This window comes from Dama dama, chromosome 28, assembly GCF_033118175.1.
Source record: "Dama dama isolate Ldn47 chromosome 28, ASM3311817v1, whole genome shotgun sequence".
Lineage (NCBI taxonomy): Eukaryota > Metazoa > Chordata > Mammalia > Artiodactyla > Cervidae > Dama > Dama dama.
Window position 1 is genome coordinate 59,095,522 of NC_083708.1, and position 13,229 is coordinate 59,108,750.

Sequence of the window (13,229 nt, forward strand, 5' to 3'; positions counted from 1 at the left end):
TGAAATTAAAAGATGCTTACTCCTTGGAAGGAAAGTTATGACCAACCTAGATAGCATATTAAAAAGCAGAGACATTACTTTGCCAACAAAGGTCTGTCTAGTCAAAGCTATAGTTTTTCCAGTAGGCAAGTATGGATGTGAGAGTTGGACTATGAAGAAAGCTGAGCAACGAAGAATTGATGCTTTTGAACTATGGTGTTGGAGACGACTCTTGAGAGTCCCTTAAACTGCAAGGGCATCCAACTTGTCCATCCTAAAGGAAATCAGTCCTGAGTGTTCATTGGAAGGACTGATGTTGAAGCTGAAACTCCAATATTTTGGCCACTTGATGCGAAGAGCTGACTCATTGGAAAAGACCCTGATGCTGGGAAAGATTGAAGGTGGGAGGAGAAGGGGACGACAGAGGATGAGATGGTTGGATGGCATCACCAACTCAATGGACTTGAGTTTGAGTAAACTCGGGGAGTTGGTGATGGACAGGGAGGCCTGGTGTGCTGCAGTCCATGGGGTCGCAAAGAGTCGGACACGACTGAGCGACTGAACTGAACTGAAATTATAGGCTTTCGTTCCTTATCCACATCAATCCCTTCTAATTCCTGTTTCCTGATATCACACTCCTCAGAAATGTGGGAACCTTTGTCTTGGGCTCTGTGGTGACCAGCTGAAGGCTGGTAATAGCTCGCCTGATTTAGTGCATGTGCTTAGCCTGGCATTACCACTTTCTGCTACCATTCCTGGGCATGAGTTTACTAAAATGCTTCAGAGATACACATACAGGAATGTGTATCTGCAATATTCCTTATGGTAGCAGAAAGAATCATATTGTAATAGTATTAAATGAAAAGGACCAAGTTATGGGAGGGGGAGTGTAGAAATATATATCAATCTTCTTACATATTATATAGGTATGAAAAAAATCCACAGGAAGAAAATCCAACCTGTTAATAATTATTTTGTAGGATATACAATAATCAAGATGGAAAGACACTTTCTTTTTTAAATAATAATACTAATAAAGCCAACCCAAAAAAGATTTTTAAAAAGGAAAACCAACCAGATTCTAATGTTATTAATATTATCAAAAAGGAGAAATATTCAAAATACTTCAAAAATATATGACAACTCAAGGTGTAGAAGCAAGGGAAGTTTGTTTTCTTCCCTAATTTTAATTTTTTCAATGGTCTTGTCTCTTCCCTGACAAACCCCTTTACTTGCTCTTGACCTGGGGATGATTGAGCATCTGTTTTCCCTCTCTCATGCCCAAATTCATCAAAACTGAACCCTTCTGATTCCCATTCTTTCAGGGTGCTAAATTCCAAGGATGATAATCCAGTCACAAGGTCAGAATTTCCAAAGAGACCTTTATGGTCATCTTACCATTTTAGAGATGAAGAAACTGACTCGTAGATGATTAGCAGTTTGCTCAGAGGTGCATGCCGCAGCTCATGGCCTAGAACTTAGATCTCCTGATTCCCAGCTTGGAGCTCTTTCCATTAAATGGTAATCAGAAGTCGTTAGGTTATAGCATAGGCTGCTATTGTGTGAATGGTTGATTTTGTTCCTCCAGGGAATAGAATTCCTTAATCTACTTCAGAAGTACACATCTTCAAAGAGAACTGAAGGAACAAATTGAATGGAAGAACGCCATTAAGAAATATTCGGGAGTGAGAGGTCACACTATTGCCCAAGTCACACTGCATGTGAAATCAATGATTCTGCACACCACTGTCCGGAAACAGACCCTTAGCAGCACTCAATAAATGTTAAACAAGGACAGAATGATGGCAGATGCTTTGATATGCCTGCACAATTTCCTTTCTTCTATTAGACTTGAAATAACTGCTATAATCACCAAAACAGACCAAGATCCATGTGGGCCTATGCTCAAATGCATACAATTCAAGACAATTGCCATTAGGTTCTCTCTGATAATCTTGCTTTGATTTAGTAACCATTCTTGATGCCATTTGCTTATTATTTTTTCCCTTTTGGGTAATGTCTTCCTAAATATCCATGTTCTAATTGGTGTTGGAACTCAGCAATTGTACAAGACAGAGGAACTTAAAAAAAAAAAATGCATTGCTGTATCTAGCCTAAGGCATACAAATCAAAGCCTCCACTGCAGACAAGACATAGCAAAATTGAAAGTAGCTACACTTTATATGGAAATTAGCTGCTCCTAGAATGCAATACCGTTAAGCATATATCAAAACCAAAGACAATGAACATATGAAATGTATTTCTGCACTTGGAATGTTCCCTCCCCTTTTTCTTCACATACATAACAACTCTCAGTGTGTTATATTTCATCAAAAATCAAAAAGTCAATTTTTGTAATGTGAGAATATGTGTTGTTTTTATGTTTGAGAAATTTGAAGATTTTCCTTCTTTATTTTTTCTTTAACTACTTTTTCATGGAGACTTCAAAAATAATCAGGACCTGAAGCAGTAATTTGAAAACGCTGTATTTTGAATGTCTTTTGCTGATGTAATCAAGAAAAAAAATTTTTTTTAAAGAGTAGATTTTTCCTACAGAGCAGACAGAAAAATGCAAATGAAGATCTTACCTTGTTTTTCCCTTGATTGCTTTTCTTTTTAATTACAAAAAATAAAAATAAAAAATGAGGTAATATGTATTTTTTAAAATTTAAAGCTGAAGGATAGAAATTGTTTTGTTCAAAATAATTGTCCTGATCAAAGATCACTCTTCAGCTAGGGTCTGGCAGTCAACACCTGTTACATGCCAACTCTCCATGTGGAACGGAAAGAAAGGTAGTAATCTCAGGGACTTAGCCACTTCCTTGCAGATAGCCACAAATCACAAGTGTTGCTGGTCTTCAAAACTCTTGGTTCAAATGAGATGAGAATCTGGTTTTAAATTCTCTTAATATACCCCTGCCTTTGCTTGCAAAAAAAACCAAACTGCTCTGGCTAATTTACATAGAAAGGGAATTTATTAAAGCATGTCATATATGAGAGGAAATAGAGAACCAAAGGGTAAGCTGGATGGCTGTGCAGCCAGGAACATGTCTAGACCACACAGAGGATGGTTCCAGTGGAGAGATCACCACGGCCAGATACAGCGTTCTCACCACCATGCCATCTGTCCCGGCCTCTGCTGAGACATGTGAAAGAGAATACAGCACTCCAGGCAGCAGAGCCACTTACCACAGGCATATATTCCAATTAGTACGCGCCCTGTCACACTGGTTTTACACAATACATTAAATATCACTCATGCCTACACATATTTTTAATGGAGTGATTGATTCTCTTCCATAAAATATTATATGCACATACGTTTGGTTTTTTAAATTTGTTGTTGGAGTGTAGTTGCCTTACAACATTACGTTAGTTTCTATTGTACAGCAAAGTGTACATACGGCCCCTCTATTTTTGGATTTCCTTCTCGTTTGCGTCACCGCAGAGCCTGAGTCGAGTCCCCTGTGTTATACATTAAGTGTGTTAGTCGCTGAGTCATGCCCAACTCTTTGCGACCCCATGGACTGCAGCCCACCAGGCTCCTCTGTCCATGAGATTTTCCAGGCAAGGATACTAGAGTGGGTTGCCATTTCCCTCTCCAGGGAATCTTCCCAACCCAGGGATCAAACCCAGGTCTCCTGCACTGCAGGCAGATTCTTTACGGACTGAGCTACAAGGGAAGCCCATGTTATACGTTCAGTTCAGTTCAGTTCATTTCAGTCGCTCAGTCGTGTCCAACTCTTTGCGACCCCGTGAATTGTAGCCTGCCAGGCTCCTCTCTCCATGGGGATTCTCCAGGCAAGAATACTGGACTGGGTTGCCATGCCCTCCTCCAGGGTGTCTTCCTGACCCAGGCCTTTTGCATCTCCTGCACTGACAGGAGTGTTCTTTACCTCGAGTGCCAGCTGGGAAACCCAAGATTTGTGTGCTCCCAGCTGTCTTCTTCCCTATGTCAGAAGAGAAAAGCTGTGGAGCTGGCTTTTGCTCTTTGGTGTTAGGTGAGCCAACATCAGCCTGGGCACTGGCCAGAATAGCACCTCATTAATTCCCGACCTCCTGGACTGGGGGGTAGTGAACGCTTGCCACTACCACAGCACAAAACTGCTCTGGAGAAAATCTCTGTGCCCTTGCAATTGGAAGATCAGTGGAAACTTTTGACTTGTCAACAGACTTGCTGGCTTAGCAGTGAATAAAACCGGCCACCTGTTTTCTCTTTTTGGTTTTCATAACAGTGCTCCCTCCTAGTTCTTCTCTCTTTCCAGCTATTTCTTTCTTTTTTTTTTTTCTTTTGGTCTGTCTCTTTTGCTCGTTTTTCTCTCTTTACACAGTCCTTAAAAGACTACTTTCTTCTCTATATTTATAACCATGTTCCTACTCATTCTTACAGGATTTCAATAATCCTCTGCAATCTATTGATCCCCAAATCCGCGTTTCTAGGACTGACCTCGCTCCTGAATTATTCACCATTTCTTCCTTCATTGTCAGTGAAGTCCTGACAGGTATCCCTAACTGTGGGCACTTTTGTGCATATTTTTATTTCATTTTGGCTTTTTTGAGAGCAGGAACAGAAAACTGTTCAAGATTGTTCAGTAAACATGCTACCACAGGGGAAGACCTCAAGGAGCTGGGAGCTGGATGGGCGTTCTGCCTTTAAGAGTGCTCAGGATGCTAGAAGCAAGCATGTGCAAACTTGCAGCTCTTCATTCTGATGCCCCATCATAAATGTGACGTAACCACATGCCTTTTAAACTTCTCAGAAATGTAAATTCATGCCTCGTTTCTTTGTTTCTTAAGAGAGAACTTGATTATTTAAATTCATATTTTACTTTTTTCCCCCTGACATCAGAATTGAGTTAATTATACTGAGGCACACTACAATTTGTCTCAGTTCAAGTCAGTTCAGTCGCTCAGGTATGTCCGACTCTTTGCCACCCAGGCTGCAGTCTGGACTGCAGCACGCCAGCCTTCCTGTCCATCACCAACTCCCCAAGCTTGCTTAAACTCATGTCCATTGAGTCAGTGATGCCATCCAACCATCTCATCCTCCGTCATCCCCTTTTCCCCCTGCCTTCAATCTTTCCCAGCATCAGGGTCTTTTCAAATGAGTCAGTTCTTTGCATCAGGTGGCCAAAGTATTGGAGTTTCAGCTTCAGCATCAGTCCTTCCAATGAACACTCAGGACTGATTTCCTTTAGGATAGACGGGTTGGATCTCCTTGCAGTCCAAGGGACTCTCAAGAGTCTTCTCCAACACCACAGTTCAACAGCATCAATTCTTAGGTGCTCAGCTTTCTTCACAGTCCAACTCTCACATCCATACATGACGACTGGAAAAACCATAGCCTTGACTAGACAGACCTTTGTTGGCAAAGTAATGTCTCAGCTTTTTAATATGCTGCCTATCTTGGTCATAACTTTTCTTCCAAGGAGAAAGCATCTTTTAATTTCGTGACTAGGGAGGAGCCAAGATGGCGGAGGAGTAGGACGGGGAGACCACTTTCTCTCCTACAAATTCATCAAAAGAATATCTGAACGCAGAGCAAACTTCACAAAACAACTTCTGATCGCTAGCTGAGGTCATCAGGCGCCCAGAAAAGCAGCCCATTGTCTTTGAAAGGAGGTAGGACAAAATATAAAAGATAAAAAGTGAGCCAAAAGAGCTAAGGACGGAGATCCGTCCCGGGAAGCGAGTCTTTAGAGGACGTTTCCAGACACCGGGAAACCCTCGCACTGGCGGGCCTGGGGGAAGTGTTTGAATCTAGGAGGGCAACCTGACTGGGAGGGAAACACTAAATAAAACCCACAGATTACGTGCCTAAAAGCAACTCTCAGCAGAAAAGTGCCCCAGACACCCGCATCCGCCACCAGCAAGGGGGGGCGGCACGGAGAGGAGCGGGCGGCATTGCTTGGGCTAGGGTCCGGGCCTGAGTGCCCTGAGGACAGTCGGAGGGAGCTTCTGTGAGTTGCCAACTTGAACTGTGGGAGAGCAGGGAAGAGAGAGAAAATTAACCGGCCGAGCACGCTGCCGGCCGTTCGCAGAACAAAGGGACCGAGAAAGTCCCGAGAAGAGCTCGCAGGCTGCGGACCGGCCCAGACCCGCCGGAGGCGGGAGGCAGGGGGGAGGGGAAGGGGGCAGGCTCGGCCCCAAGGACCGCATCCCCTGCCGCACTGCAAACAGGCCTCCAGTTTCTAAGCAAAGGCCTCCTGAGATTCTGGATGGTCGACATCCGCCGGGAGGGTTACAGTGAGACACAGCGCGCAGGCACCCGACCGGCGCGGGCGGGGACTGGGGCTGGGGACGCGGAGGGCGGAAGGCGCGCGCACCCGACTGGCGCCGGCGGAGACTGGGACCGCGGAAGGGAGTGGGCGCCGCACCCGGGGAGAGGGCGCCCGACAAGCCCCTGGCTGCCTGGACCGCTCTGACGGGGAAGGCACAAGAGCGGACGCAGCCTTTTGTTCCCCGCTTTTGTGGAACACCCGAGGGCTGGAGCCTCGCGCAGCGCGGGGCGCGCTCCATATACAACAGCCGGGAGCCTGAGCAGCGCAGACGGAGAGGGCAGCGTCAGCCCCTCCCGGCAGCGCCGGCCCCGCCCCGCAGCGCCGGCCCCGCCCCGCAGCGCCGGCCCCTCCCCGCAGAGGACGGAACTAGCTACCTGAATAAGAGTCCACCTCCGCCCGCCTGTGTCAGGGCGGAAATGAGGCTCTGAAGAGACGGCAAACAGAAGCCAAATAAACAAAGGGAACCGCTTCAGAAGGGACTGGTGCAACAGATTAAAATCCCTCTAGAAAACACCGATTACACCGGAAGGGGCCTGTAGATATCGAGAAGCGTAAGCTGGAACGAGGAGCTATCTGAAAGTGAGCCGAACCCACACTGACCGCAACAGCTCCAGAGAAACTCCTAGATATAATTTTACTATTTTTTTTTAATAAGAAAAAAAAAATTGTTTTTTAATTTTTTCTTTTTTCTCTTTTATTTTCCTTTAAAATTCCCTATTACTCCCCCATCACTCCTTAACTTTCATTTTCATAGATTTTTATGATTTTTTTAATTAGGGAAAATTCTTTTTTTTTTTTCTTTTTTTCTCCTTTTTCTCTTCTATTTTCTCTTTTTCTTTTTCTCTTATTTCTTTTAAATTCCTCTATTACTCCTCTACTACTCCTTAATTTTCATTTTCAATACACTATAACCTTACCAAAAAAGAAAGAGAAGCCCTATTTTTTAAACTGAACTTCATATATATTTTAAAAAATTTTTTTGTGTGTGTTTTGGTTTTTGTTTTTAATATAGTATTTTTAAGAGTCTAATCTCTACTCTAGATTTTTAATTTTTGTTTTTCAGTATATGATATAAATTGTGAACATTTAAGAATCCAATATTCAGTTCCCATTTTTATTCAGGAGTGTGTTGATTACTCTCTCCCAATCTTGACTCTCTGTTTTCTACCTCAGAACACCTCTGTTTCCTCCTTTCCCCTTCTCTTCCCAATCCAATTCTGTGAATCTTTGTGGGTGTCTGGGCTACGGAGAACACTCTGGGAACAGACAACTGCGTAGATCTGTCTCTCTCCTCTTGAGTCCCCCTTTTTCTCCTCCTGCTCATCTCTATCTCCCTCCTCCCTCTCCTCTTCTTCATGTAACTCTGTGAACCTCTCTGGGTGTCCCTAATGGGGGAGAATCTTTTCGCCATTAACCTAGAAGTTTTATTATCAGTGCTGTATAGTTGGAGAAGTCCTGAGACTACAGGAAGAATAAAACTGAAATCCAGAGGCAGGAGACTTAAGCCTAAAACCTGAGAACACCAGAAAACTCCTGACTACATGGAACTTTAAGTAATAAGTGACCGTCCAAAAGCCTCCATACCTATACTGAAACCAACCACCACCCAAGAGCCAATAAGTTTTAGAGCAAGACATACCAAGCAAATTCTCCAGCAATGCAGGAACATAGCCCTGAACATCAACATACAGGCTGCCCAAGGTGACACCTAACACATAGACCCATCTCAAAACTCATTACTGAGCACTCCATTGCTCTCCAGAGAGAAGAAATCAAGTTCCACGCACCAGAACACCAACGCAAACTTTCCTAAACAGAAAACCTTGACAAGCCAATCGTCTAACCCCACCCACTGGGAAAAACCTCCACAATAAAAAGGAACCACAGACCTCCAGAATACAAAAAGCCCAGTCCAGACACAGCAATCTAAACAAGATGAAAAGGCAGAGAAATACCCAACAGGTAAAGGAACACGAAAAATGTCCACCAAGTCAAGCAAAAGAGGAGGAGATAGGGAATCTACTTGAAAAAGAATTTAGAATAATGATAATAAAAATGATCCAAAATCTTGAAAACAAAATGGAGTTATAGATAAATAGCCTGGAGACAAAGATTGAAAAGATGCAAGAAATGTTTAATAAAGACCTAGAAGAAATAAAAAAGTCAATTAAAAATGAATAATGCGAGAACCTGAGGAGACCAACTGCACCGCGTCGGTGAAAAGGCGGAGGGAGGCGAAGAGGGGTGCTCGGCAGCAGCCCTCGGCTCCCTCCCCTGGAGGCACAGAGGGCGGGGGCCTTGATGAATGGCTTTCTTGCTGGCCACTTGCAGAGGTTTGGATTCAGGATTTGTTCCTAGTGTCCAGGACTTTGATAAGAAACTTACAGAGGCTGATGCATACCTACAAATCTTGATAGAACAGTTGAAGCTTTTTGATGATAAACTTCAAAACTGCAAAGATGATGAACAGAGAAAGAAAATTGAAACCCTCAAAGAGACAACAAATAGCATGGTAGAATCAATTAAACACTGCATTGTGTTGCTGCAGATTGCTAAACCAGTGGCTAGAAGCAGGTGGGGAGCCAATTCAGCAACCAGAGTACTATTAATCCTGTGGATGCAATATATCAACCTAGTCCCTTGGAACCTGTGGTCAACACAATGCCTTCCCAGACTGTCTTACCTCCAGAACCTACTCAGTTGTGTAAGTCAAAGCAGCGTCCATCCTCTCTACCAGTTGGACCTGTATTAACAACCTTGGGACATCATCAGACTCCAACACCAAATAGTACAGGCAGTGGCCACTCACCACCTAGTAGCAGTCTCACTTCTCCAAGCCATGTCAACTTGTCTCCAAACACCGTCCCAGAGTTCTCTTACTCTAGCAGTGAAGATGAATTCTATGATGCAGATGAATTTCATCAGAGTGGCTCATCACCAAAGCACTTAATAGATTCCTCTGGATCTGCCTCAGTCTTGACACACAGCAGCTTGGGAAATAGTCTAAAGCGCCCAGATACCACTGAATCACTTAATTCTTCCATGTCCAATGGGACAAGCGATGCTGACCTTTTCGATTCACATGATGATAGAGATGACGAAGGGGAGGCAGGGTCGGTGGAAGAGCACAAGAGTGTTATCATGCATCTGTTGTCACAGGTTAGACTTGGAATGGATCTTACGAAGGTAGTTCTTCCAACATTTATTCTTGAAAGAAGATCTCTTTTAGAAATGTATGCAGACTTTTTTGCTCACCCGGACCTGTTTGTGAGTATTAGTGACCAGAAGGATGCCAGAGACTGAATGGTTCAGGTTGTGAAGTGGTATCTCTCAGCCTTTCACGCAGGAAGGAAAGGATCGGTTGCCAAAAAGCCATACAACCCCATTTTGGGCGAAATCTTTCAGTGTCACTGGACACTACCAAATGATACTGAAGAGAATGCGGAGCTAGTTTCAGAAGGACCAGTTCCCTGGGTTTCCAAGAATAGTGTAACATTTGTGGCTGAGCAGGTTTCTCATCATCCACCCATTTCAGCCTTTTATGCTGAGTGTTTTAATAAGAAGATACAATTCAATGCTCATATCTGGACCAAATCAAAATTCCTTGGCATGTCAATTGGGGTGCACAACATAGGGCAGGGCTGTGTCTCGTGTCTAGAGCATGATGAACATTACATTCTCACGTTCCCCAATGGTTACGGCAGGTCTATCCTCACAGTGCCCTGGGTGGAACTAGGCGGAGAATGCAATATTAATTGTTCCAAGACTGGCTACAGTGCAAATATCGTCTTCCACACTAAACCTTTCTATGGGGGCAAGAAGCACAGAATTACTGCTGAGATTTTTTCTCCAAATGACAAGAAGTCTTTCTGCTCAATTGAAGGGGAGTGGAATGGTGTAATGTATGCAAAATACTCAACAGGGGAAAATGTAGTTTTTATAGATACCAAGAAGTTGCCTATAATTAAGAAGAAAGTAAGGAAGCTGGAAGATCAGAATGAGTACGAATCCCACTGCCTTTGGAAGGATGTCACTTTCAACTTAAAAATCAGAGACATTGATGCAGCAACTGAAGCCAAGCATAGACTTGAAGAAAGACAAAGAGCAGAAGCCCGAGAAAGGAAGGAAAAGGAAATTCAGTGGGAGACAAGGTTGTTTCATGAAGATGGAGAATGCTGGGTTTATGATGAACCATTACTGAAGCGTCTCGGTGCTGCCAAACATTAGGTTGGGAAACACAAAGTTTGCTCCTGGTTCCAGGGCAGGAGGCATAATTAAGCAACAATCTTCCTTTGGGAGAACCTATTCACTCCCTTCTTACTGCAGTGGTTCCTATCTCAGGGATACTGGACTTTATGATGCAGATGAACACTTAAAGCGAGCAAAGCTTCCCTTTTTCCTGTCTGTGGCAGTTACAACGTTGATTTTGGTCTTGAGAAAAGCTTCAGGTTTTGAAAACAAGATGTCTGCTCCTTTTCCAAATCCCACGGTATAAATCCCAGTCTTAAACTCTGCATTCTAGTACTGCTGTTGAGATATACAATACAACCTGTTTCCTAGTTCATATAATCTTGGGTTCTATATATACATATATACATATATATAATATAGCTGATGTCAGATTTTTCATAAATACTCCATTTACTGTAAATAGCAGTTCCTCTCAGTTGTTTTAGAAAATTTAGTGTAATGTATTAAAATCACGTGTTAGGAAATTTCATGGTCTCACCTATAATAACTTTTATTTTGGAATTGAACTATTATTGTATCTAACTCTGGACTATGGTTTAATTATACTCAATGCGTAAGGCTTCATAAAGTAATTTTTCCAACCAAAAAAAAAAAAAAAAATGAATAATGCAATGAATGAGATCAAAAACACTCTGGAGGGAACCAAGAGTAGAATAACGGAGGCAGAAGATAGGATAAGTGAGGTAGAAGATAAAATGATGGAAATAAATGAAACAGAGAGGAAAAAAGAAAAAAGGATCAAAAGAAATGAGGACAACCTCAGGGACCTCTGGGACAATGTGAAACGCCCCAACATTCGAATCATAGGAATCCCAGAAGAAGAAGACAAAAAGAAAGGCCATGAGAAAATACTCGAGGAGATAATAGCTGAAAACTTCCCTAAAATGGGGAAGGAAATAGCCACCCAAGTCCAAGAAACGCAGAGAGTCCCAAACAGGATAAACCCAAGGCGAAACACCCCAAGACACATATTAATCAAATTAACAAAGATCAAACACAAAGAACAAATATTAAAAGCAGCAAGGGAGAAACAACAAATAACACACAAAGGGATTCCCATAAGGATAACAGCTGATCTATCAATAGAAACCCTCCAGGCCAGAAGGGAATGGCAAGACATACTGAAAGTGATGAAGGAGAATAACCTACAACCTAGATTACTGTACCCAGCAAGGATCTCATTCAGATATGAAGGAGAATTCAAAAGCTTTACAGACAAGCAAAAGCTGAGAGAATTCAGCACCACCAAACCAGCTCTTCAACAAATGCTAAAGGATCTTCTCTAGATAGGAAATGCAGAAAGGTTGTATAAACGTGAACCCAAAACAACAAAGTAAATGGCAACGGGACCACACCTATCAATAATTACCTTAAATGTAAATGGGTTGAATGCCCCAACCAAAAGACAAAGATTGGCTGAATGGATACAAAAACAAGACCCCTATATATGCTGTCTACAGGAGACCCACCTCAAAGCAAGAGACACATACAGACTAAAAGTGAAGGGCTGGAAAAAAATATTTCATGCAAATGGAGACCAAAAGAAAGCAGGAGTCGCAATACTCATATCAGATAAAATAGACTTTCAAATAAAGGAAGTGAAAAGAGACAAAGAAGGACACTACATAATGATCAAAGGATTAATGCAAGAAGAAGATATAACAATTATAAATATATATGCACCCAACATAGGAGCACCGCAATATGTACGGCAAACGCTAACAAGTATGAAAGAGGAAATTAATACTAACACAATAATAGTGGGAGACTTTAATACCCCACTCACAACTATGGATAGATCAACCAAACAGAAAATTAACAAGGAAACACAAACCTTGAGTGACACAATGGACCAGCTAGACCTGATTGATATCTATAGGACATTTCACCCCAAAACAATCAACTTCACCTTTTTCTCAAGTGCACACGGAACCTTCTCCAGAATAGATCACATCCTGGGCCATAAATCTGGTCTTGGAAAATTCAAAAAAATTGAAATCATTCCAGTCATCTTTTCTGACCACAGTGCAGTAAGATTAGATCTCAATTACAGGAAAAAAATTGTTAAAAATTCAAACATATGGAGGCTAAATAACACGCTTCTGAATAACCAACAAATCATAGAAGAAATCAAAAAAGAAATCAAAATATGCATAGAAATGAATGAAAATGAAAACACAACAACCCAAAACCTATGGGATACTGTAAAAGCAGTGCTAAGGGGAAGGTTCATAGCATTACAGGCTCACATCAAGAAACAAGAAAAAAGCCAAATAAATAACCTAACTCTACACCTAAAGCAATTAGAGAAGGAAGAAATGAAGAACCCCAGGGTTAGCAGAAGGAAAGAAATCTTAAAAATCAGGGCAGAAATAAATGCAAAAGAAACTAAAGAGACCATAGCAAAAATCAACAAAGCTAAAAGCTGGTTTTTTGAAAAAATAAACAAAATTGACAAACCATTAGCAAGACTCATTAAGAAGCAAAGAGAGAAGAACCAAATTAACAAAATTAGAAATGAAAATGGAGAGATCACAACAGACAACACTGAAATACAAAGGATCATAAGAGACTACTACCAGCAGCTCTATGCCAATAAAATGGACAACTTGGATGAAATGGACAAATTCTTAGAAAAGTATAACCTTCCAAAACTGAACCAGGAAGAAATAGAAGATCTTAACAGACCCATCACAAGCAAGGAAATCGAAACTGTAA

At 42.1% G+C, this 13,229-nt stretch overlaps 1 protein-coding gene across 1 annotated transcript; it reads left to right on the forward strand.

Moving 5' to 3' along the window:
* Positions 1-8,451: 8,451 nt before the first annotated feature.
* Positions 8,452-11,056, forward strand: LOC133048053 (oxysterol-binding protein-related protein 9-like). The gene is given in 2 exon segments (XM_061131591.1): positions 8,452-8,856; positions 8,859-11,056. Coding segments are annotated over 2 exon segments (1,920 nt in total). The 5' UTR covers positions 8,452-8,565; the 3' UTR covers positions 10,488-11,056.
* The last annotated feature ends 2,173 nt before the right edge of the window (positions 11,057-13,229 follow it).